The 20,979-nt window shown below is 44.5% G+C and overlaps 1 protein-coding gene and 1 long non-coding RNA gene across 3 annotated transcripts; one reads left to right on the top strand and one right to left on the bottom strand.

Annotated features, from left to right (window-relative positions):
- The first annotated feature begins 988 nt into the window (after window positions 1-988).
- Window positions 989-2,328, top strand: LOC118222337. The gene is made up of 3 exons (XR_004764271.1): window positions 989-1,250; window positions 1,374-1,433; window positions 1,986-2,328. It is a non-coding gene; the product is annotated as an uncharacterized LOC118222337 (long non-coding RNA).
- A 4,282-nt stretch (window positions 2,329-6,610) lies between these two features.
- Window positions 6,611-18,861, bottom strand: fam207a (family with sequence similarity 207 member A). 2 transcript variants are annotated; one of them, XM_035407627.1, is made up of 6 exons: window positions 18,476-18,861; window positions 16,918-17,032; window positions 10,180-10,248; window positions 8,838-8,997; window positions 7,473-7,541; window positions 6,611-7,213 (listed from the first exon to the last, which is right to left on the bottom strand). In XM_035407627.1, exons 1-6 carry the CDS (start codon window positions 18,698-18,700, stop codon window positions 7,093-7,095), a joined length of 759 nt encoding a protein of 252 aa, XP_035263518.1. In that variant the 5' UTR covers window positions 18,701-18,861; the 3' UTR covers window positions 6,611-7,092. The 2 variants fall into 2 exon arrangements, with proteins under 2 accessions (XP_035263518.1, XP_035263519.1); XM_035407628.1 differs by lacking the exon at window positions 10,180-10,248.
- Window positions 18,862-20,979: the final 2,118 nt, after the last annotated feature.

Raw genomic sequence — 20,979 nt, 5'->3', positions numbered from 1 at the left:
CCCATTTATTATACTCTATGAGCAGTGGGGAATGCAGCAGCAGCGCCTGTTCCTTCCTCCCTTCACCAGGGGTGTTTCCTTAAGAACAGCTGACGGCTCCTACTAACAGAAATAAAAGCTGGGCGTTTTTCGGATGCTGAGCAGGCACTGTGTTCCGCTTGAGACAGGCAGAATAAGGCATGCCTGTTTATGTCAGGCGTGGCACCCATCAAGCCCAAACTCACCTGCATGGCAAAATGTCCGCCCACAGGAATTTGGCAATTGGATACAACCTGGGCTCACGCCACATCTCCTCACTGCATGGTTTCCATAGCAATTCTAATGCCAGTTCATCATGGCTGACCATGCCATCTGTTTGGTCTCTAGACAGGACAGAAAGACAACTGGTCAGTAAATGGTTAATTAACAGACATTTCAAAATCAGGTTTGTTTTTTGCCACCATGCAGTGCAAATGGATTTTGCTCTTTTCCTCTCACGCTCACTACCACACAGATCAGGGAGATAGTAGGCATTGTTCTTCCTATGCTCTTCAGTCACCTGTGCAGTGTGATAAGACCTTGAGTTCCATAACGCTTAAGTTTAAAAAGCACCAACCACCTAAACAGGGAGAGTGATAATCAAGGGCCTCACAAATCACAGATATTTGAGTTTTTACGCACATATTAAAAAGCATTACTGATTGAATGTGTTGTAGGGGTGATCTAGGAGTGGTAGAAGATGAAATTCATTATGCAACAACTGATTAAAATGTCAAGAAAACAACTCATTTATCCTTGCAAGCCTATCAGAAAATGTTCATTGGTTTTTGAAAGACTTTAATCTTGCAGTCTTTGTTCGCGGTGCCTGATAAAAGTACCTGTATGTGTCATATATTCCTTTTCTGTGAGTTGTGGTTTATTTAGCTGTGAAACTGTTAAACTGTTCATGGTGATCTGCATGTTCTGTAAGCCCATTGATTACAGTAAGTAGTGGTTTTGTACTGATATTTATCACTGATATTGATGATTAATAAGGACATGAGCATTTTACTCACCCATGAGGGGCAATACATAAGACAGTAAATCTTTAAATTGTCTGTTCCTGCAAGACCATACAAGGACAGTAAATTCTTCAGTTTATTCAGCATTGAATAACCACCTCTTTTTCAAATCTATCAAACCGATTACAGAAGTTATAGACGATGGTCATCGGCTTCAACCCTAAAAGCTGTGACCCATTGCAGAGCCAAAGCAGAGTTACCTGGGCACAGGTATGTGTGGGATTTCTATTTTTTCCTCTGCCAGGTGCTCTAATTATTTCTACCTTTTTACACTCATAGAGAGATTCGAAATTTGTGAGTTGAACCCTCTGCTCTGTTGAAACACTACTCCAGATGGGACCCATCTGCTCTTCTGCAGGGATGCCATGTAACAGATTTCAACAAACCAATCAGGTAATCCAAGGGCTTTAGCAACATATAAGTAAACCAATCCTGCAACAGCTGCACCCTCCCACCAGATCAAGATAAAACTGTAGGAGCACACAGACATTACCTTCAATCAAAATTAAACACCAGGGAGCAAAGAAGCTCTGTAGCCATGCAACTACAACTGGATTTTTATTTTCTTTTATCCTATCCTGGGAGACGGCCATACCCAGACCACCCGGCTCGTCTTTAACACACGGCAGACGTGTGGAGGCCAGAGCTTTTGGACTAGAACACAGGAAGCCAAAACTGGGCATCCCCACACCTCTTAAATATGCACAGATGACTATACTTCATAGCAGCACCTGGTCCAACCCTGCCACTAAAACCACACACACCAGCAAACCAAAATGCATTCATGCTGATAACTTGATAGAATAGCCTTTTAAAAGTCCTGTCTATTAGTCTATTACATAACAGTGAAGGGATCCAGCTACATCTATGAATTTTTTTTCTTAAAGAAATGGATATTAATAACTAATGACATATGTTTTCTGTTTCTATTCCATCTCTGTCCAGGAGGCAATGGTTTTTGGTGTTGCCAGGCAACCAGAAGGCACTGGAAATATACTTTCCTACTCAAACTCTTACACCTGGGGGGTGGTAGTGAGGATACACTGAAAGTTGGTTTTAGAAACTCCTGCCATGCATCTCTTCAGTGCAAAGTGAAGGAACAGCAGGGTCAGGAAGTGAAGCGGAAAGATCATGTGATGAGGGTAAGGGTGTGTGGCATGAGGTTCCCATCTAACGTCTGGTCTTCAGGACATCCATCAGTGATGGCCTGAATCATTCCATAGAAAACAACAGTGCACACTGCACTGTCAGATGCAGCACATGCACATACTGCACTGTCAGGGGTATAGCATGCACATTGCAGTCAGACAAGCAGTGCATGCACACACACTGCGCTATCAGACATCCGGTGCATGCACACACACACACACCGCTATCAGACATGCAGTGCAAGCATACACTGCTATCAAACATGCAGTGCATGCACACACACTGCGCTATCAGATGTGCAGTGCAAGCACATACTGCACTATCAGACATGCAGTGCAAGCACACACTGCTATCAAACATGCAGTGCATGCACGCACTCACTGCTATCAAACATGCAGTGCATGCAGGCACACTGTGCTATCAGACATGAAGTGCATGCACACACACTGCGCTATCAAACATGCAGTGCAAGCACACACCGCTATCAAACATGCAGTGCATGCACACACACACACACTGCGCTATCAGACACGAAGTGCATGCACACACTGTGCTATCAGACATGCAGTGCATGCACACGCACACTGCGCTATCAGACATGCAGTGCATGCACACGCACACTGCGCTATCAGACATGCAGTGCATGCACACGCACACTGCGCTATCAGACATGCAGTGCATGCATACACACTGCCCTATCAGACGCAGAGAGTGCACATGCCGGGTGGTAACGTCCATCCGGTGTGGCACAGCTGGGCTGATCATGTCCTTTGGCTGCACTCCAATACTGAGGGAACTCAAGGTTGGTCCTCCTCCCTGTTGGTTTGGATTTTTCATCGAAGTTAAAGTCTGAACATCAAGTTGACTCTGAGTGCTCTAACTGTCCCACACGTATTGACTGGTCTAGAGGAAATGGGCTGCTTCCATCACCAGCCCCGCCCAAATGAGTACCACTTTTAACATCCCACCCAACCCCCCACACAGTCTGCCCCAGACTCCCCCTCTGGCGTCAGTAAGGGAGGTGGTAGAAGAGGGTACTGAACCGTGCAATGCTGCTGTCCCAGAATACTGTGCCTGCAGCAATGCAGCACAGCCCATTTAAAAGCATGTGACTGATGCAGATGTAGGCACGCATGGCCAGAGCAGTCCCCACAAGCCATATGGACCTGCCCTGCACACACACACACATGCACACTCACGCTACTCACCCCACTGCATGTGCGTGCACACGTGCACATGCACACACACACATATGCACACTCACGCAACTCAATAGTATTCTGCCGTCTTTGTTCACGGCTCCTAGTATTCTGTCAATAATAAATAGCTGCCTAGTAAATGGCTTTGTTCCATCCTGTTTTAAACACACAGTGGTCCACCGTCTTATTAAAAAGGCCAACCTAGACCCGGCAGTTTTTAACAATTCCCAACCCATTTCTAAACTGCCATTTTTATCAAAGATTCTGGAAAAGGTTGTTTTTTTCAGTTTTCTTCCCATTTAAATGACAATTACATTTTGGAAACATTTTAGTCAGGATTTAGGCCACACCATAGCACTGAGTCGGCTCTCCTTAAGGTGTCTAATGACTTACACTTGTCCATTGATTCAGGAAGCTGTGCTATTTTAATTCTGTTGGATCTTAGCGCTGCGTTTGACAGTTGATCACACTATTCTCTTGGACCACCTTAAGCATGGTTGGTTGGTATCTAGGGTACTGCCTTACAATGGTTTGCATCCTACTTAAATAATAGAACATTTTCTGTTAAAATATGAACTCTTCTTCTTCCACGGCACCTATCACTTGTGGAGTACCTCAAGGTTCTATTTTAGGTCCTATTTTATTTTCTCTCTATGTGCCCCACCTTGGTTCTGTTTTTCATAACCATAGCATTTCCTACCACTGTTACAGCTGTACCTGCTACTGAAACCCGGTGATGATCTTTCCATTAAGTCTGTCCTTGATTGCTTTGAGGACATTAAAAGTTGGATAGTGAAAAACCTTCTCCAGCTTAACGAGAAAAAGACGGAGGTTATCATATTTCGTCCTCCTGACTCCACCAGAGGTTTAGCCACCAACCTAGGACCCCTGTCCTCAAATCTGCATACGTGTGCAAAAAATCTTGGTGTCATCTTTGATTCAGCCCTACAATTTGACAAACAAATCAACTCTGTTGTGCATGGTAGCTTCTTCCAGCTTACAGCCATTGCAAAGCTAAAATCTTTCCTCTCATTTAAGGATCTGGAGATTGTCTCACATGCCTTAATTTCCTCCCGTATTGATTACTGTAATTCCCTTTACATGGGAGTCAGTCAGTCATCCCTATCTTGGCTGCAGTTAGTGCAAAATGCAGCTGCTAGGCTCCTGACTAGCACTAGGATGAGGGACCACATCTCCTCTATATTGGCCTCTCTTTACTGGCTGCCTTTCAAATACAGAATCGAGTTTAAGGTTTTATTATTTGTTTTGAAAGCACTACATGGTTTGGCACCACATTATATCTCTGACCTCCTTTGCCCCTATTCCACCTTCAGGCCTCTCAGATCCTCTGACCAATTGCTCCAGTCTGTTCCTCGGTCCCAGTTAAAAACTAAGGGCGACCGTGCCTTCTCCAAGGCTCTGGAATAGTCTACCATGTTCTATTAGGTTTTCCCACTCCATTGACTCTTTTAAATCCCGCATAAAAACACACCTTTTTACATTGGCGTATGAGTCTTAATGCTTGGCATGTGTTGTGTCTTTGTGTATTGTATTTTATACCTTTTATTTTATTTATTTTATGCATCTTTTTAATTTTCATTGTACAGCACTTTGGCCAACTTCTGTTGTTTTTAAATGTACTTTATAAATAAACTTGACTTGACCTGAACTCACCCCACTGCACGTGCGCGTATGCACGCACACACACACACACTTACATTCGCCAAACTGCCCACGCACACACGGGCATGCACTCTGTAGACATGCCTGTGCAGGGTGCCAAGACTTGGTACCAATCTTGGAACCATTCATTTTCAACAGAAACCCAGCTAGGTCTGAGAAACTGAAATCTTCAGGCCCCTGCTTTTAAAATTCATGCCTTTGAGCAGAGAAGAATCTACAAAATACTACCCAAATTACAGCATTCCAGGACTTCCTCTGACATCTGAAAGACGTCTAAAACCACAATGCCACAGTCAAATTGTTTTACACAGTCTCTGTTCTAGCCCAGAATATTTCAACAATGGTAGCGTGCCATGCTGTGGTGCAGTCCCGGAAAAGCCCTGGATCTGCATGATTAAAATGTAAGCGCTTTATGAAAAGGTAATTGCATCTAATATTTCCACCACAAGCTTACCCATAATCCCCTTTTAATGCAATAACCTCTCAGCAAAGTGAGGACATTACAAAAACACACTTCTCTTTACATAAATCCACACCAATCATTCAGCGAGTTTAATCCATGCCTGTTCAGGGATGATGTTTCGGGAGGCTGTATAAAAAGCCTGATTATTCTTCAGCTGGTCGCCCGCGGAGAGGCCAGAGATGTATGTTTATCAGCCCGGCACAGAACCGCTCCTGTGATGCATTAATAATGAGGACCGATGGCCTTGGTCAGCGCTGGACCTCCGCCGCTCAGATTTTCTCAGAATGAACACCCCGGCCTGTAAGTGGGCATGGTGTTTCCATGGAAACGTATCCATGCTCTCTCTTCAGGGGGGTCACCCTTGCCAATTATTGTGCCATTACACCTGAGACCACCATTACCACAGAGATCACTATTACACCTGAGACCAGCATTATCACTGAGATCACTATTATACCTGAGACCAGCATTATCACTGAGATCACTATTACACCAGAGACCACCATTATCACTGAGATAACTATTACACCTGAGACCACCATTACCAGTGAGATCACTATTACACCTGAGACCACCATTGCCAGTGAGATCACTATTACACCTGAGACCACCATTACCTCTGAGATCACTATTACACCTGAGACCAGCATTATCACAGACATCACCATTCCAGAAACCAGCATTACCAGTAAGACCACCGTAATTACCAGAGACCCCCATAATTACCACTGAGACTACCATTGCCACTGAGACCACCTTAATTAGCTGCCTCACTGTAAAAGCCTGAGCTGTTTTCCTGTAATTTATCTCACTTTTCCCTCCAACTCTCCCTTGTTTATTTCCTCAGCGAAGAGACGATGGGGGAGCGTGGAGTAATATTCACACAAACCTCAACCCAGCCCTCCGGTGCGGCCCACTCCTCCAGCACTCCACCGCAGCCCTTTCTCCACGGCAACGCTTTCAAACGCGCTCATTTATTATTCGGCACGCACTCGCACGTTACACAGAAAACATCAAACACATCAGGACTGAACTGTAGGAGGGCACAAAATGTCCGAATGAAGCACCGCACAGCATTAAGACTTTCAAAATATCTCCCCTTTAATGGAGGGAAAAGAAATGGAACAGTGAACGATCGACGCACAGTCTTCTCTCCGTGTCAAAAACATTCATTCAACATTTAGGTTCTTCTTAAGAGGCCGCTGATTACAAAGTCCTTGAAAAAAAAATGTGTATAAAACAGCGGAATGCAGAGGCTTGCTAGTCAGCAGCAATTGCTCCGCTGCGACTGCCGTCATGGGCTGAGAGAGAGAGAGAGAGAGAGTTTACAGGAGAACGTCGGTGTTGCGTGCTCTCTCCTGTCAGGACTCATCCCGGGGGCGTTCCGCTAAAAGCTCGGCCCGTGAATGAGTGGCGTCTGAGGGAGAGAGAGAGTTACTCATGCGGGTCCTGTGCACTCGTTGGAGTCCTTGTGCGGAGGCTATCCCTCCTGCTAGACGCAGTTGAGTTTAAGTTCTGCTCCGCTACTACTATGAAGCCTAGCCAGGGGGGGGAGGGGTTAACTCTGCTCCTCTTCCTGTTTCAGCTTCTTCCTCAGCTGTTCACCAATGGCAGCCAGGGGGTTGGTCTTTAGGGTGGGGTTTTTCACGGCTTCGCTAAACCTGGTGATCTCAGTCTCCCTGAAAGAAGAAGAAAATGCACATGGTCTCAAAGAATGTAGCAATACACAAGAAGGCCCCAGTTTGTGGGTCCAGCTACTGCTCCAAGTGGAGCAGTGACACTGAAGCAGTCGTACTGGAGCAGTCAAAGTGCCTTTTTTACGAATCGCGTCTGATTACATCATCATGTGCAGGGAGGGTGGAGGGCAAAGCCAGCCCACAGTGCACTGCTCTACAGTTGCTGTGACAGCAGAGGTGACGATACCCCATGGACACTTACATTAGCTTGCGTTTCTGAGCTGGTTTCATCAAACTGAAGTCTGTGGGGTCTGGCTTCTTCTTCACTGGGCTGGGGAGCAGGAAAGAGAGACAAGAAGGGAGAGAGGAGGTGATAGGAAGAGACAAATGACAAATATTTAAATCATCCAACTCGAATCAAAAACACAGATACCGTAAATGGTAAATTTCCCACAATATAACCTTCACAGTATAGACAGACTGACCTTCATGGAACCAACTGGATTTGCTTTTGCTTGGCACAGAATGTGGTAGTAGCCTTGGAGACAGATTACTCTCCCTGTTTAAAGTGCCTGAGCATGCTATGGGAACTGAAACAGGTGTGTGGAGTGCTTCATCACACACGATCGGTCGCCTCACAAACGGGCACTTATATAAACGATGCCCTCAGCCCGGTGGACGTGGCGGCCCTGTCGGCTAGAGAAGAGGTCATACGAACAGATGCTGCCGGTAAAGTGGCTGAATATGTAATCATTTTTCCCCGCTGATCTTGAATGAACGGTTGCCATGAAACCCGCGAAAGCACAACCACCCTCACCAGTTCACGCGCTATAAACCACTAATGACAGACAGGGCCCCCAAAGACTAGCAGGGGGGCATAGAGAGGCATCTATTCTGAAGAGTCTGCCGTCTTGGCCCACCTCATTCAAAAGAGACTCTGCGTTTTGCTCGGAGCCTCAGAGCTGGTCTGTGGTACTAGTGAGAGCAACGTGGTGGTAGAGCTAATTTCTTCATCTGTACCGCACACATTTTCCAGCCCCAGATCTTATTTTCCTTTGAGGAGATGAATGTGTTTTCCCCACCACTGTCGAGCGGAGTTATCAATTGTGCTACGCTTCCTTAGTGGGCCAATGACTTCACAGGTTGAGGAGAACTACAAAAGGTTTGCGAGCTCATCTAGGACTGAGGAATGAAGTAATTCTACAAACCAATGGGCTTGATGTCTTGGCACGGAGAGGGCAATGTGAACCGAGTGGACCTGATCCCCAGTCAACATCTCTCACCCAGCTCTGCTCAACAACATCGGAGAGGACCGCAATGCTCAAACTATACCTCTATAGTCAATTTTACACCACTCTCAAATGGAACAGTGGTTTGTATCAAAGAGCCACATTTGATACAAACGTGGCTCAGTTTAAACCACAGAGGAAGATCCTGGTGACCTACCTAAACTCTAAACCCTAACTCTACTTCCCAGCTGTTACCATGGAAATCCTCTTCAGCACACCAGATGTTTATTATGAAGAAATCACTCACACACACACGTGTGCACGCACACGCGCAGATGCATGCACACACACACACCCCCAGATATACCATGTACCCCGTCCCCCATAAAGGTACTCACACCCTGGCCTTCCGGTGCGTGGACGTCCTGCTGCTGCCGACCAGCTGGGACAGCTCCGGCAGGGCGTCGGCCAGGGGACGCATGTCCCCCACCACGGGCGTGGCCTTCCTACGGGCCTGCGCCGCCTGCTGCTCCCTCGCCCGTGTGATGGCGCCGATCTCTGTGGCGTGACAGAAAGAACCGCCGAAGAGTCAACATCGGGGCCTTCACCACCCCAACACCGGGGCCTCCTCCTCCTCAACACCTGGGCCTTCTCCACCCCAACGCCAGGACCTCCTCAGCCCCAACACCAGGACCTCCTCCACCTAAACACCGGGGTCCTCATCAGAGCACAGTGCTGTTAAGACACATTAGGACTGTCTCACTTAAAGCCTAGCACTGAAAAACACTGCCCCCTGTTGGTGAAGGCAGCTGAATATGCAGGTGACTGTGAAAACCTGTCAGCTCCAAGCAAATAACAGAATGATATCGACTAGAGGATAAAACCACCTTAAACAATCCAGACCTTGTTTTGTGGATTTTAATTAGGCTGGAATGCGGCCAAAGCGTTTATTAAAGTGTGTCTACCCATCTGTCAATACTGGCACTCTGCTCCAGCACCATGTGAGCGCATTATAGACTGGGCTTTCAGTTCTACGCAATCAGACAAGCAGCACCACCACACACAGACAGCACACAATCACCTGCACGGATTCAGAAAGAGTTCAGCGTCATTACTGAGGGGACAAGCTGGAGGTGATGAAAGGCAGGAAGTGTTCCTTGTGACGGCGAGAAGTTTACAGCAGCGGATTAAGACGCTCGTCACCTGAAGATCTGACCAACTCCAGAGTGACGGAATATTCAGAACAAGAATGCGATAAACGTAAACGCGAGGGACAGACTGAAACACCACAACCACAATTTTAACAGGCTGCTCATTCTTCTTAATTATGCTTTTCATGCTTTGAGCCACATTCTGTCAGAAATGTGAGAAAATGAATGCCCATATTCATATTGTTCTATATTGTAAATGATTGTAATGTAGAGAGGTTAAAAAAAAAAAAGTTAACTAAGTTAAAGACAGCAGGAGTTGAATCAATCGGCACAGTTAGAGGTGAAAGTGTACACATGGCCACTAAAACTAACCATTTGGTAGATAATGAAGAATTCAAAGATAAAGGAAAGAACAAGCCAAATCTGCATAGTGTTATCTACAGCGGTTCTCAAATACGGTCCTGGGGACACGCGTGTATGCTGGTTTTTGTTACAGCCAATCTCTTGCTCAATTAAGGTTGTTGAACGCACGTTTCAAGTTCTTTCGTAATTTTTCCCTGAAACGTTTCAACACGAAGGACATACTCACTGTTGAGCCACCTCTCTCTTCTCTCTTTCATCTTCTCCTTCTTCGACTGCTGCTTCTTCTTCTCCGTCCCTGAAAAAGACGCACCTGCGGCGTTACCTCCTCGAAGAGGACCCTGAGAACACGGAAGGCCCAGCTTCTGAGGTCAGGGGTTCACATCCCTGAGCAGACCGAGAGGGACGTGTGCTTTTCAATCACGGGATCACATTAGAAACCTAAAAAAGGAAGCGCGCTGGGCATGATGTGCGTGCGTGTGTGTGTGTGTGTGTGTGTCTGTGCGTGAGTGTGTCTGTGTGTGTGTGTGTGAGTGTGTGTGTGTGTCTGTGTGTGTGTGTGTGTCTGTGTGTCTGTGTGTGTGTGCGTGTGTGTGTGTGTGTGTGTGTGTGTGTGTGCGCGTGTGCGTGTGTGTGCCCGCCCACAGGGCAGAAACGGTAATTACACGGTAAGTGGCAACAGCAGTGAATCTGCGCCTTTAATTCTTCCGCTAGTATCCCTGAACGGGGGCGTTCAGCTCTACACGGTCTCCTTGCCTCAGCCCTACCGCTGTTCAGTTTTCCAGTTTAGGTGCTCGGACGTGCATTATGTATGATCCTGCGCTTAATGCGCGGGCTACAGTCCTGCTTCTTTTTCTCTCCTGGGACTCGAGAACCTCTTTGGAGCGGGTTCCATCGGCAGAGGAAACGATGCAGCGCACGTGAGCTTCATTCGATGTGAAAGAATAATTTACATTATTGATGTTAAAGCAAATATGTACGCAGATGCATTAAAAGCTGGGAGTTAATGTTTAATGTAACACAACACCCCCCCCCCCCACCCCCACCCCCCAATGCAGTCTAAAAGCGTGCAATGTTGCACTGAACCATGGGGCTGACAGCAGCACTGGAAAACAGCTACAAGTCAAGTGGCTAACAGAACCGTATCCACAGTCTGTTCGCCGCTAAGAAACAAAGACTCATCTCAAAACTGGACGAACATCGTCTGAGGACGTCTGGCAGAGACTCTGGGCCCTTCTCAGCGCGGCTCGACCTGATGACATAGTCCTTAGAGAGAATCGGATCGATGCTTCAGAATCGCGGTGACCCCGGGAAATGAAGTGCCACTGTGCCGGCAGCCCATTTTACTGCCCTGCTGGGATCGGTTTATAGTGACGCAGAAGTGAGCCCTCTCCGGTTCAGAGGGTACAGAATAAACCGGATCTCCTGCTGGGGGAACCGCATCAATACGTTTACACTTTCGTGGGAGACGGGCGCTTTTGAGTCGGCCCCTTGCTCCGGACATAGAGCAAGCTATTCTGCTTCTCTGTCTCTGGCTCACCAAGCTCATCTGTTAGCGTTGGCTGAGTCTGTTTCTGCAGCAGAGAGCAGCAGCCTGCAGTACAGCAGCGTCTGTTTCAGCAGGGGAGACCTGCAGCCTGCAGTAAAGCAGTGTTTGTTTTTGCAGTGGAAAGCTGTGGCCTGCAGAAGAGCAGCATGCGTTTCTGCAGCGGGGAGCTGCGGCCTGCAGTAAAGCGTGATTTTGCTCCGCTGAGTAAAATCATGATCATCAGCAATGATCATGATTTTACTCAGTTACTTCATCAAACTGACATTATGGATAAAAGCAGAGTCACGGAGTCAGATCGATAACAGCTGTCTGTCATTCTCATTCCAACGCACATGAGATCATTACAAACCCCCGCAGGAATAACAGTACTCATTACCAGTAATTGTAGTTCAATCAATAGCGCTTGTTCACTGGTCAGTTCAATTTCACAAGTGGACATGGTCATGCAGGAATATCCATCACAAGATACAAAATAGTTTTTTGGAGCATCCTTTTTTGTAATAAGAATGACCAAACAGGATTACCATGAAAACAGAGAGAACAGCATACCATCATACTGGAAATGATCTGAAGTGTTCTTTACTTTACAAGAAGCTTTTGTGTAAAGTGATATCCATTATTGTACTTTCAAAGAGGATATTTGCTACAAAAACCAGTACAAGGGGAAACGGTTAAAAGCACAGCAATGTGCAGAAACTGTCTGTTTCTAGAGAGAAAAGAAAACTGTCCAGTGCACTCTGTGGGCAAAGCAGAAATCTTGTGGTTGGATAGAAGAAAATATGAGTAAAAATATCTATGGAAACCAACGCCCTGACGAACTATGACGACAACTACTTTTTTCTTGTTACAATTCTGTGTTTTGGTTCGTCAAGGTTCACTGTTCAGTTTCCAGGAACTGTGAACAGTTAATTTGACCTTGTCTGAAAAAGAAACAAAACGGTGGCATCAGTGCTTCGAATTAAACTAAAACTCAGCTTTTTAAAAAACTTTCATACATTTTTTTTTACTCTTACATCACTGCAACCTCTATCATAAACTCAGGTACAGACTAGCATGTGAAAGCAAATTATATTTGGACTGATACACGTATATGCTAGGACTGCAATGATGGCACGCACAGGCTGCATATACCAAACTGACCAATGGAGGTGCGGCCTGAATCCGGGCTGATGCGGCATAAGAGTTTGATAAATTCAGCACCCGTTAAAAGTCGTCCTAGATTACGTAGTTACCACTTCAGTGAGTTTAAAGAGAAACATCACGCGACCATCAATTTTGTGCTAAGTCTGTGAATGACAGAACGCAAATCCTTCAATGCGTGACGACCTATGGTGATACTGCATTTGTAAAATGTCCTGGGCGTGTGCAAGCATAACATTCATGCTGACGGCAAACAGATGCCTAGATTAACTGCCATGGCCTGTGCCACATTGATGCAGGTTTGGAGCATGCAAATGTTGATGTGTCTAGAGGTCATTCTGTTCAGATCAATATCGTACTCTGTTGCAGAGAAACATCTGCCAAAACCACCCCCAAACCCTCCTGTCATCATCAGCTAGATGGTGGTTCTATTAATTATAACACACTGTTCATTTAATTAGGCAATCGACATACACAGAGGATCTGCGCTGCTATTGGCCCAGACTCAGAGCTCTGTGCTTCTATTGGCCCAGATGGAGAGATTTGTGCTGCCATTGGCCCAGACAAAGCACTGGGCTCTGTGCTGATATTGACCGGAGACAGAGCGCTGAACTCCCTGTTGCTATTGGCCCAGTTTGAGAGCTCTGTGCTGCCATTGGCCCAAACAGAGCGCTGAGGTTTGTGCTGCTACTGGTCCAGTCTGAGAGCTCTGTGCTGCTATTGCCCCAGATAGAGAGGTCTGTGCTGCCATTGGCCCAGATGAAGCACTGAGCTCTGTGCTGCTATTGGCCTAGACAGAGCGCTGAGCTCTCTGCTGCTATTGGCCCAGTCTGACAGCTCTGCGCAGCTATTGGCCAAGATGGAGAGGTCTAGGCTGCACATGGTAGTCATGTCTACACTTTTTAAATAGAGATAATAATTCATCCCCTTTTATGGGTGAAGACTGTATTCCACATCCCAATTCACAAACAAATCAATTAATCAGAGCAAAATTTACATTTAATTTCATTATAAAAACCCACTGTGTTAGGCAGAGGAACAGTACAGACTGGGTAAGTGGAGATTTATCATAATTACAAACTGCAGATGCACAGCCCTGGAAAGGATGCATATCACTGGATAGCGTAACATCAGTGGTGCATGCTAGAAAAACAAATCAACTTGTTTTCCAAATCAACATCATAGATATTTCTTATGAAAATGTCAACCCTCCTGAAATTAGGTGATAATTACTAAATGTTGAGCAAATAAGCATGTTAAACAATTTTATTAAAAATAGAACTGACAAAAGTCCAGCTGTGTATCTGAAATCCTTGACTAACCACACAAATCTGGCAACCACACAAATCCCCCCCAACACTACCAGTGTGTGGGATTCACAGCAAACACAGCCAGCATGTGCCGCTACCCCCGCCCCACCACCACCATATGTGTGGGATTCACAGTCAGAAGACCTATTACGATCTGTTTAGTGCACAATATGAATAGATTATGTGTATCTGGTGTGAAGCGTCCTTTTGTAAACAAAAACATGCATCTTTTCCTGTTTCCCAAAAAAAATGCCTTCGGTATGACACTGAAAAGCTGTCCTCTCCTCAACAATCAGCACAGTGCCACACGGATGCCATTTTGGCACAAACTCCCCACCTTGACACAGGTAGTCAACACAGGCAAACCCAGCAGTCCAGCAGAAGGTGGCTTACTGGCCATTCGTCACACTGCACTTCTCACAAACGATTGATTTTTGTAACAATGCTTCTAAAGACAGAGAAAGTTCTTAGTAATCTGTGCTGCAGCTACTTAAACAGCATCACATCCATTTAAACTGGGTGTGGCCCCACAGTAACAGAAACGGTTTTACTGAATCTCCAGCTCGTCTGCTGCCATTTCTCACTGCGCTTCATTGGGAGGGCCTGGCAGGGGTTTAAAAATCAGCACTAAACTCTGCTGTAGTCCCGAGAACGCCGCCACAGGCGCTGAATGACCAATGAGGGGGGCCGTGTACAGAGGGGAGGAGTACACTCGTGGGCCTGCAGCCAATCAGCGGCAGGCCTCAGGAATCCGGAGTGGAAAACCACAGAGTGCGCTGGAATTACCAGCAGCGACCACTCAAGATTGTGAGGAGGAATACCTCCGAATTATTCCACGGAAGTGTCCAGAATAAACTCATATCAACACAACAGCGCAGCCAAGCACAAAATCAGTTGTACTCAACTCTCATCTGCAAGCCCTTCACCACTAGATAGGCAAGCTTGCGCCCCTGCACTCTGACCGAAAACACCTGAAAGACGCTGAGCACACTTGAAGGGTGACACACTTGGATCCCCAGGTCGGGCGTTGTATAGTATAATGGGCAAGTAACCGGTTTTGTAACCTAAAAGTCGCAGGTTCGATTCCCAGGTAGGACACTGCCGTTGTACCCTTGAGCAAGGTACTTAACTTGCTTCGGTATATATCCAGCTGTATAAACGGATGCAATGTAAATGCCATGTAATGATGTTATGTAAGTCTCTCTGGATAAGAGCGTCCGCTAAATGCCTGTAATGCGTTGCAAATGCTGAGTGTGCGCAGATACAACTCACCGGAATCTTCCACGAGACGGCTGTGAACATGCCTTTAAAATGCTGGTACAGCCTGTCTGCCCGGAGACACAAATTTGCTGCTCCTGCCAGTAAATATGCCAGGTGGCCATGCTGAGTCTCCCTGACCAGCAGTTTAAGTGACGCAATTAAAAGCGTCTGACAGGAACTCAATTCAATGACTCATCACAAGCACCCTCAGGGATTCAGCAAGAACCCAAAGGTGAAGAGTCAGGACTTGAAAATGGCATCGGACGGCTGAATTTCTGACTGGATGGGCTGCTGGTTCAAATCCCAAGTGACACAAAGCTGCTGTGCTTGCTCTGCTACTGCCCCCTGGTGAGCACTGAGGAACAGCACAGCAATGTCAGAGGCACAGCTGCAAGGATTAGAATTATGGAGGAGCTTTACTACAGACTGCAGCTACCAGTGTAAATGAGCCAATGTTTTCTCTATGGACAAGACTCACTTTGACAGGGGCTATGTTGTAGCATGTTGTTTCAACTGCAAGCTCAGTCTTCCTCTCACAAAAGCTCTCTCATGGTTCTTACCATTCATTCTTAGACAATGACTTTCCATAGGCTTTCAATGACGTTGCAAGAGGGAGTCAAACATTAAATATACAAAAATCTGAATTTAAACATTTATTCACACAGGATCTATATGTCAGTGTCATTGAAGAAACTTCAAACACAGATTTCTCATTCTTCCACCCAGACAAAGCAGAGCGTTTGGGCCAGGGATGGGCGATATATCACAGCGATAATTATCGAATGAAATAACGATCAAAGCCACCATATGGCACATTTAACTCAACTAAAGAGGCCGTGTGAAATGTTTCCGGAGAAAAAAACAAGACCACTGTTATTTATTGGATGTTGATAAGACAGCCAATCAGCACTATGGTCGTACAGCTTCCACGTGATCATGTGATGTGTTTCTGTCAATCACGTGGTGCTGCAAGGCCTTGCTGCTTATTGGCTGTTAAGGGCCACCCAATAGATAACAGTGGTGACGTTTTTTTGTTTCCGGAAGTAAATAGCCTCTGAAGTGTGGTTGTTTACTACCATGTCAGATATAATTAAAGAGGAAAACATAAAAAGAAAGGCAATACACCACATGGAGGCTACAACCATTACTCTATTCAATAATAACCGTCGTGATATATCAACCATCCTAACTTGGGGTGCAGGATTCTTTCTGAGCTTTCCTTTTAAAAAATAAAAACAACGAGGAATCCATTGTTTTAGCATCGGACATCAGAGAGGAATGGTGTTATAACTCAATAGCTCACCCTGAGCACCCTTCCAGACCCTACCCTTTTAGATTACAAAAGTAGCTTGTATTGAGTTAGTGTCATGCCTAATTTTTTTGGGAATTTTGGAAGTATAAACCTCAGATAAACATGTGTTGGTGTAACATCCAACTCACTACTTTCTCCAAGTATGTAAAAATTACATAAAGGAAAAGGGTACAGAGCTTAATCAAATGGAATACAGTCCCAATACACAATTCTGCCATGGATACAGTATTTCAGTGCAAACTTTTGCCCATGTGCTAATTAGTGTAAACATTTGTGTAATTATTGTTTAAGAAGTATAACAGTCAAACATTATCTAACTCTGGGTGACATTAAACTTTATTTTGGCAGCAGCAGGGAAAGCCAAAGTTAGTTATGACAGCAGAAGATTAAACAGACCTGTCTCAACAGAAATAACGTTGCTGGGCAGATCATCATACTTCAACGTCTGGACGAGGGCTTCTGTGCTGATTTTGGTTCCGGCAAAGACCGAGGATGGAAATGGATCCGAAACCTGATTAAAAGAACCCAATGAGACATATGTGTTACAAACACTTTAAGTGCCTGGCAAAGCTCCTCACTGCAACCTTTCACATACTGGGCACCTTAGGTGCTATCGTGTGGTCAGCTGTGAAAAACCCTACTAGCTATTTGCTATAGAAAATTGTTGACTTTTTGCTGCGCACTGATGGCAGAATTTGCTCCTCAACAAGTGCTATTTCTTATTTTCTAAATGTGTGCAATAACCATTTCAACCCTTTTACTATTTCGACGAGATGTCATGAAATTCAGTGAAGCTATTCATATTAATCTATTTAAAAAGTAACAAATACCAGGCAAGTCATTTTTTGTGACGTTTACGTTATATCTGGTCCTGGAAAATATGCTATTAATAAACGATGTGACACGTCATATTATTTGAATATTAGTGACGAGAAACTAGATTACCATAACAATTCAAGTATTTAGATTTTGTCTTCAGAAAAGAACGTATTTTTTGTATTTATTTGATAGATTCCCTGAAGTATTTTTATTTAATGACTTTCATTGACCAATTTCATTGGTAATTCTAACGTACTTCCATGCTGGAAAAACCAGCATAGACCAACACAGGCGGTTACCAGTATGACCAGCATATGCTGTGTTCTGGACACTGGTTCACTGGTCACCAGCATGGGATGCCAGCATGGTGGTATGCCAGTGTGTTGGTAGGCAGACATGGTGATTGCAGGCAGACCACTTGGAAATCTCACAATTATTACTATTTCAGGTTTCCATAACAATCATTCCATGAACAAGAACAATAAACAATATTACAATAACAGAACAGAACATTAGTTCTTTGTCAACCAGCTTTACCTGCAAGACCATGCTGGTTGACCAGCCTCACCAGAGTCATGCTGGTCAACCAGTTAAACCAGCACAAGAACAGCATAAACCAGCTTGGACCAGCATGGAATTTGTGCTGGTATAATCTGTTTTTTAGCAGTGTTTTTCAGTATGTTTTGTAACACTTTTGTTGTCAGCAGACGTCATAAATATTTGTTAAGCAAAAATACAGTAATATATGAGACACAGGAACTTGATTTCATAGCAAAAGGGAATCATTCTCTATGTTATTCACGTGAGCTATAGCCTACATTTATCATTAAATTCTACATCACAAATTTTGCAACCTAAACGGTAAAATTTCTAAATTGCTCCAGAAATGTGTTCCTTGAAGTCCATTTGGTCTGTTTTACATCCCACCTAATTTTTCTTTATGGCAAAGCAGGTCCGAGTCATTACAGCGAAACAAAGTGAACCAGCACATGGCATCATTGGCTGATTCTGGACTCCTGTCTCTGAGACAGCTATGCTGACGAAGGCATTACAATTTTGGAAACCAAAAACAGTTAATTTAGATAGCGAATGTCAGCTAGCTACATTACAGATAATGTAGGTCACTTAACCTTACCTTCTGTTTGGCGTCTTCGTGCTTCTGTATCTGGTGTAAAGCGTCGCCCACGCTGGTTTTTCTGCTTAATTCCAGGAGTGGAGATCCTTTCGCACCTCCAGCTCCTGGTGTCGGCGCTGGTCGCTGGCCCAGTGACACTGATGTGGCTGTAGCTTCACCATCGGCAACAAACTTCACTGCTCCCTGATGGAATTTCTGTCGGGTTCGCTTTATCTTCCCTACCATTTTATCAAGATATATGCACCCTGCAACTAATTCAACAAATGATTAAGTCTTCACTCAGCTGACAAACAATGTTTCAGCAGGATTATGCACATACTGCACTCTCTTCTATCAGCGTGGGCTCCACAATAGACGAGTGCAACGCAAAATATTGACCGGTCTTAAACCGACACAGTTGTCTGGAGTTCCGACACACTTTTTTTCATCCAGACATTATTTACTACCAACATCCAGCAGATGGAGGTAGAATCCTGTCGCTTATTCTTCTGTCTAGTTGGCTTTTCAGAGGTTGGGTCAGAATAGTGTTCACTGTGTGAACTAAACTGTGTTCTTGGCTAGAAATAGCTGTACAAAATAAGTATTGTATCTTATTGAACCTGTGTTTAGTAGTTGTCTATGACCATGAAATGCACTTTTTGTACGTCGCTTTGGATAAAAGCGTCTGCCAAATAAATGTAATGAATCCCTAACAAACCTGACGTTTGCCAGCGAATTCTATTGTCTGCTAGCCACAGCTCTTCCCGACTTGTCGATTCTTGTTTCCCACTGGTGGGGGCGCCTTCTACAAGTTCTGTGCCACTACTGAGCCCGCAGCTAAACCTTCATTTAACCAGCTGTGTGAACTGAGAGCAACAGAATCTCTTTTGCAGTGGTGACCAGAGGAAATCAATGTGGGTATGAATGCAAGGCACTAATATCCAATCAGATATAAGGGAGTGATGGTGGCTAGACATATAGACACAGAGTAGAGGTGTCAACATAAGACCCCACCAGGAGTTTCATATGGCAGTACAACCACCAGGACTGAGACAGAGAATCCACATTGGCCTGAGATACACAAGAAACCTTCCCAAGAGCCTGCCTGTGAAAACAGGGACGCAACTGCAGATAAGTGGCTGTTGACACTATGGGGCGGCAGCGTAGCATATTGGGAACTGGTACTGTAACAATAAAGGTCACAGGTTCGAATCCTAGGTAGGGCACTGCTGTTGTATCTTTGAGCAAAGTACGTAACCAGTGTATATCCAGCTGTATATATGGATGCAATGTAAATGCTATGTAAAGGTTGTGTAAATCGCTCTGGGTAAGAGTGTCTGTGAAATGCCTGTAATGTAATATAATGCAATGCTCGATCACTTCTCCAGATCAGTGTCTAGACCATTACTGATGCTTGACTGTAAAGGTGCAGCAGATCGGAGTTAGTTTTCATAAAGCATACACAAAGCCCAAAATGACAATTTCGCTCATCAGAATAAACCATTTTGCTTGCTTGTTCAGGACTTTCAAAAAGAAATCATAGGAAACAGTGATTTGAATTTTCACACATAACTATAACATTTGATGAGCATTTAAGTTTTGTTGTTTGTGGTAATGTATGGTGACAGGTCATCCTTTTAGAGGGAAATATGATCAAATATAATGTGTATGCATTGCATAGTAAAGGTGACCTAGGTAAGAAAATATGGTATGGAATGACAGATCAAATACTGTAATTCAGGTAAGGGTATGTAGGGTATAAAGTGAAGGCGTATTCAGAGTCATGTTAATGATTTGAGTGCCATAATTAATACGCTTCTGAATTTTGGTATCTTTTTTAATTATTATTTACCCTTTTCCACTTTCCAGACATATGCTCATTTAAAATATCATGTATCCCATGTCTAGCAGAAAGACTGGAATCTGAAATGCATAAACTCAGCAGGATTAATAGAAACCTTCTAAGTTAATACAAAGATGTAGTTAATTTTACCTTGGGAGGCTTACGCTTGTTTTGGAAGGGAGAGACATACACATGAAGCATCAAAATGACTTAGTACAATACTTGCCTTCTTACGGCTTATGTATTTTTTCTATATAGTTTCAAAGGCTTGTTTTAAGAAAAAAAAAATGTTATATATTATTTTTCTGGGATAATGAACACACCTCATTGGCTTCATACTGGCTCTAATGTCTGTTGCAGTAAAGAAAAGTGTTTCCATTTCAGCAAAGCGGGCAGCATTTTAACCTAACTTCATAACAGGAAATAAAAACTATCACCTCATCTTTCTCAGGAGGTGTCAAGCTGATTCACAGTTTAGGCCGATAAGTATATCATGTACCAGTAGAGACATACACATAGCACAGAAACATATTCGCAGTTCATATGAATTACTGTGCAGTCCGTAAGTTGTCGAACAGTGACACAGTTTTTGTCCTTTTGGCTCCGTACTCCAGGACATTGGATTTGAAATACAGCACTATATTTCAAATATGAAGTTAAATGCAGGCTGTCTGCTTTAATT

Source organism: Anguilla anguilla, chromosome 3, assembly GCF_013347855.1.
Source record: "Anguilla anguilla isolate fAngAng1 chromosome 3, fAngAng1.pri, whole genome shotgun sequence".
NCBI lineage: Eukaryota > Metazoa > Chordata > Actinopteri > Anguilliformes > Anguillidae > Anguilla > Anguilla anguilla.
This window is presented reverse-complemented; position numbering and strand designations above follow the sequence as displayed.

Bases quoted from the DNA above. Each gene is read 5' to 3' on its own strand.
- fam207a (XM_035407627.1), bottom strand. From the start codon at position 18,700: ATGGTAGGGAAGATAAAGCGAACCCGACAGAAATTCCATCAGGGAGCA. The intron at 17,033-18,475 runs GTAAGGTTAAGT...TCTTTTAATCAG, and splicing joins ACGAAGACGCCAAACAGAAG to GTTTCGGATCCATTTCCATC. The intron at 10,249-16,917 runs GTCTGTTTAATC...CGTCTTTTTCAG, and splicing joins CGTTATTTCTGTTGAGACAG to GGACGGAGAAGAAGAAGCAG.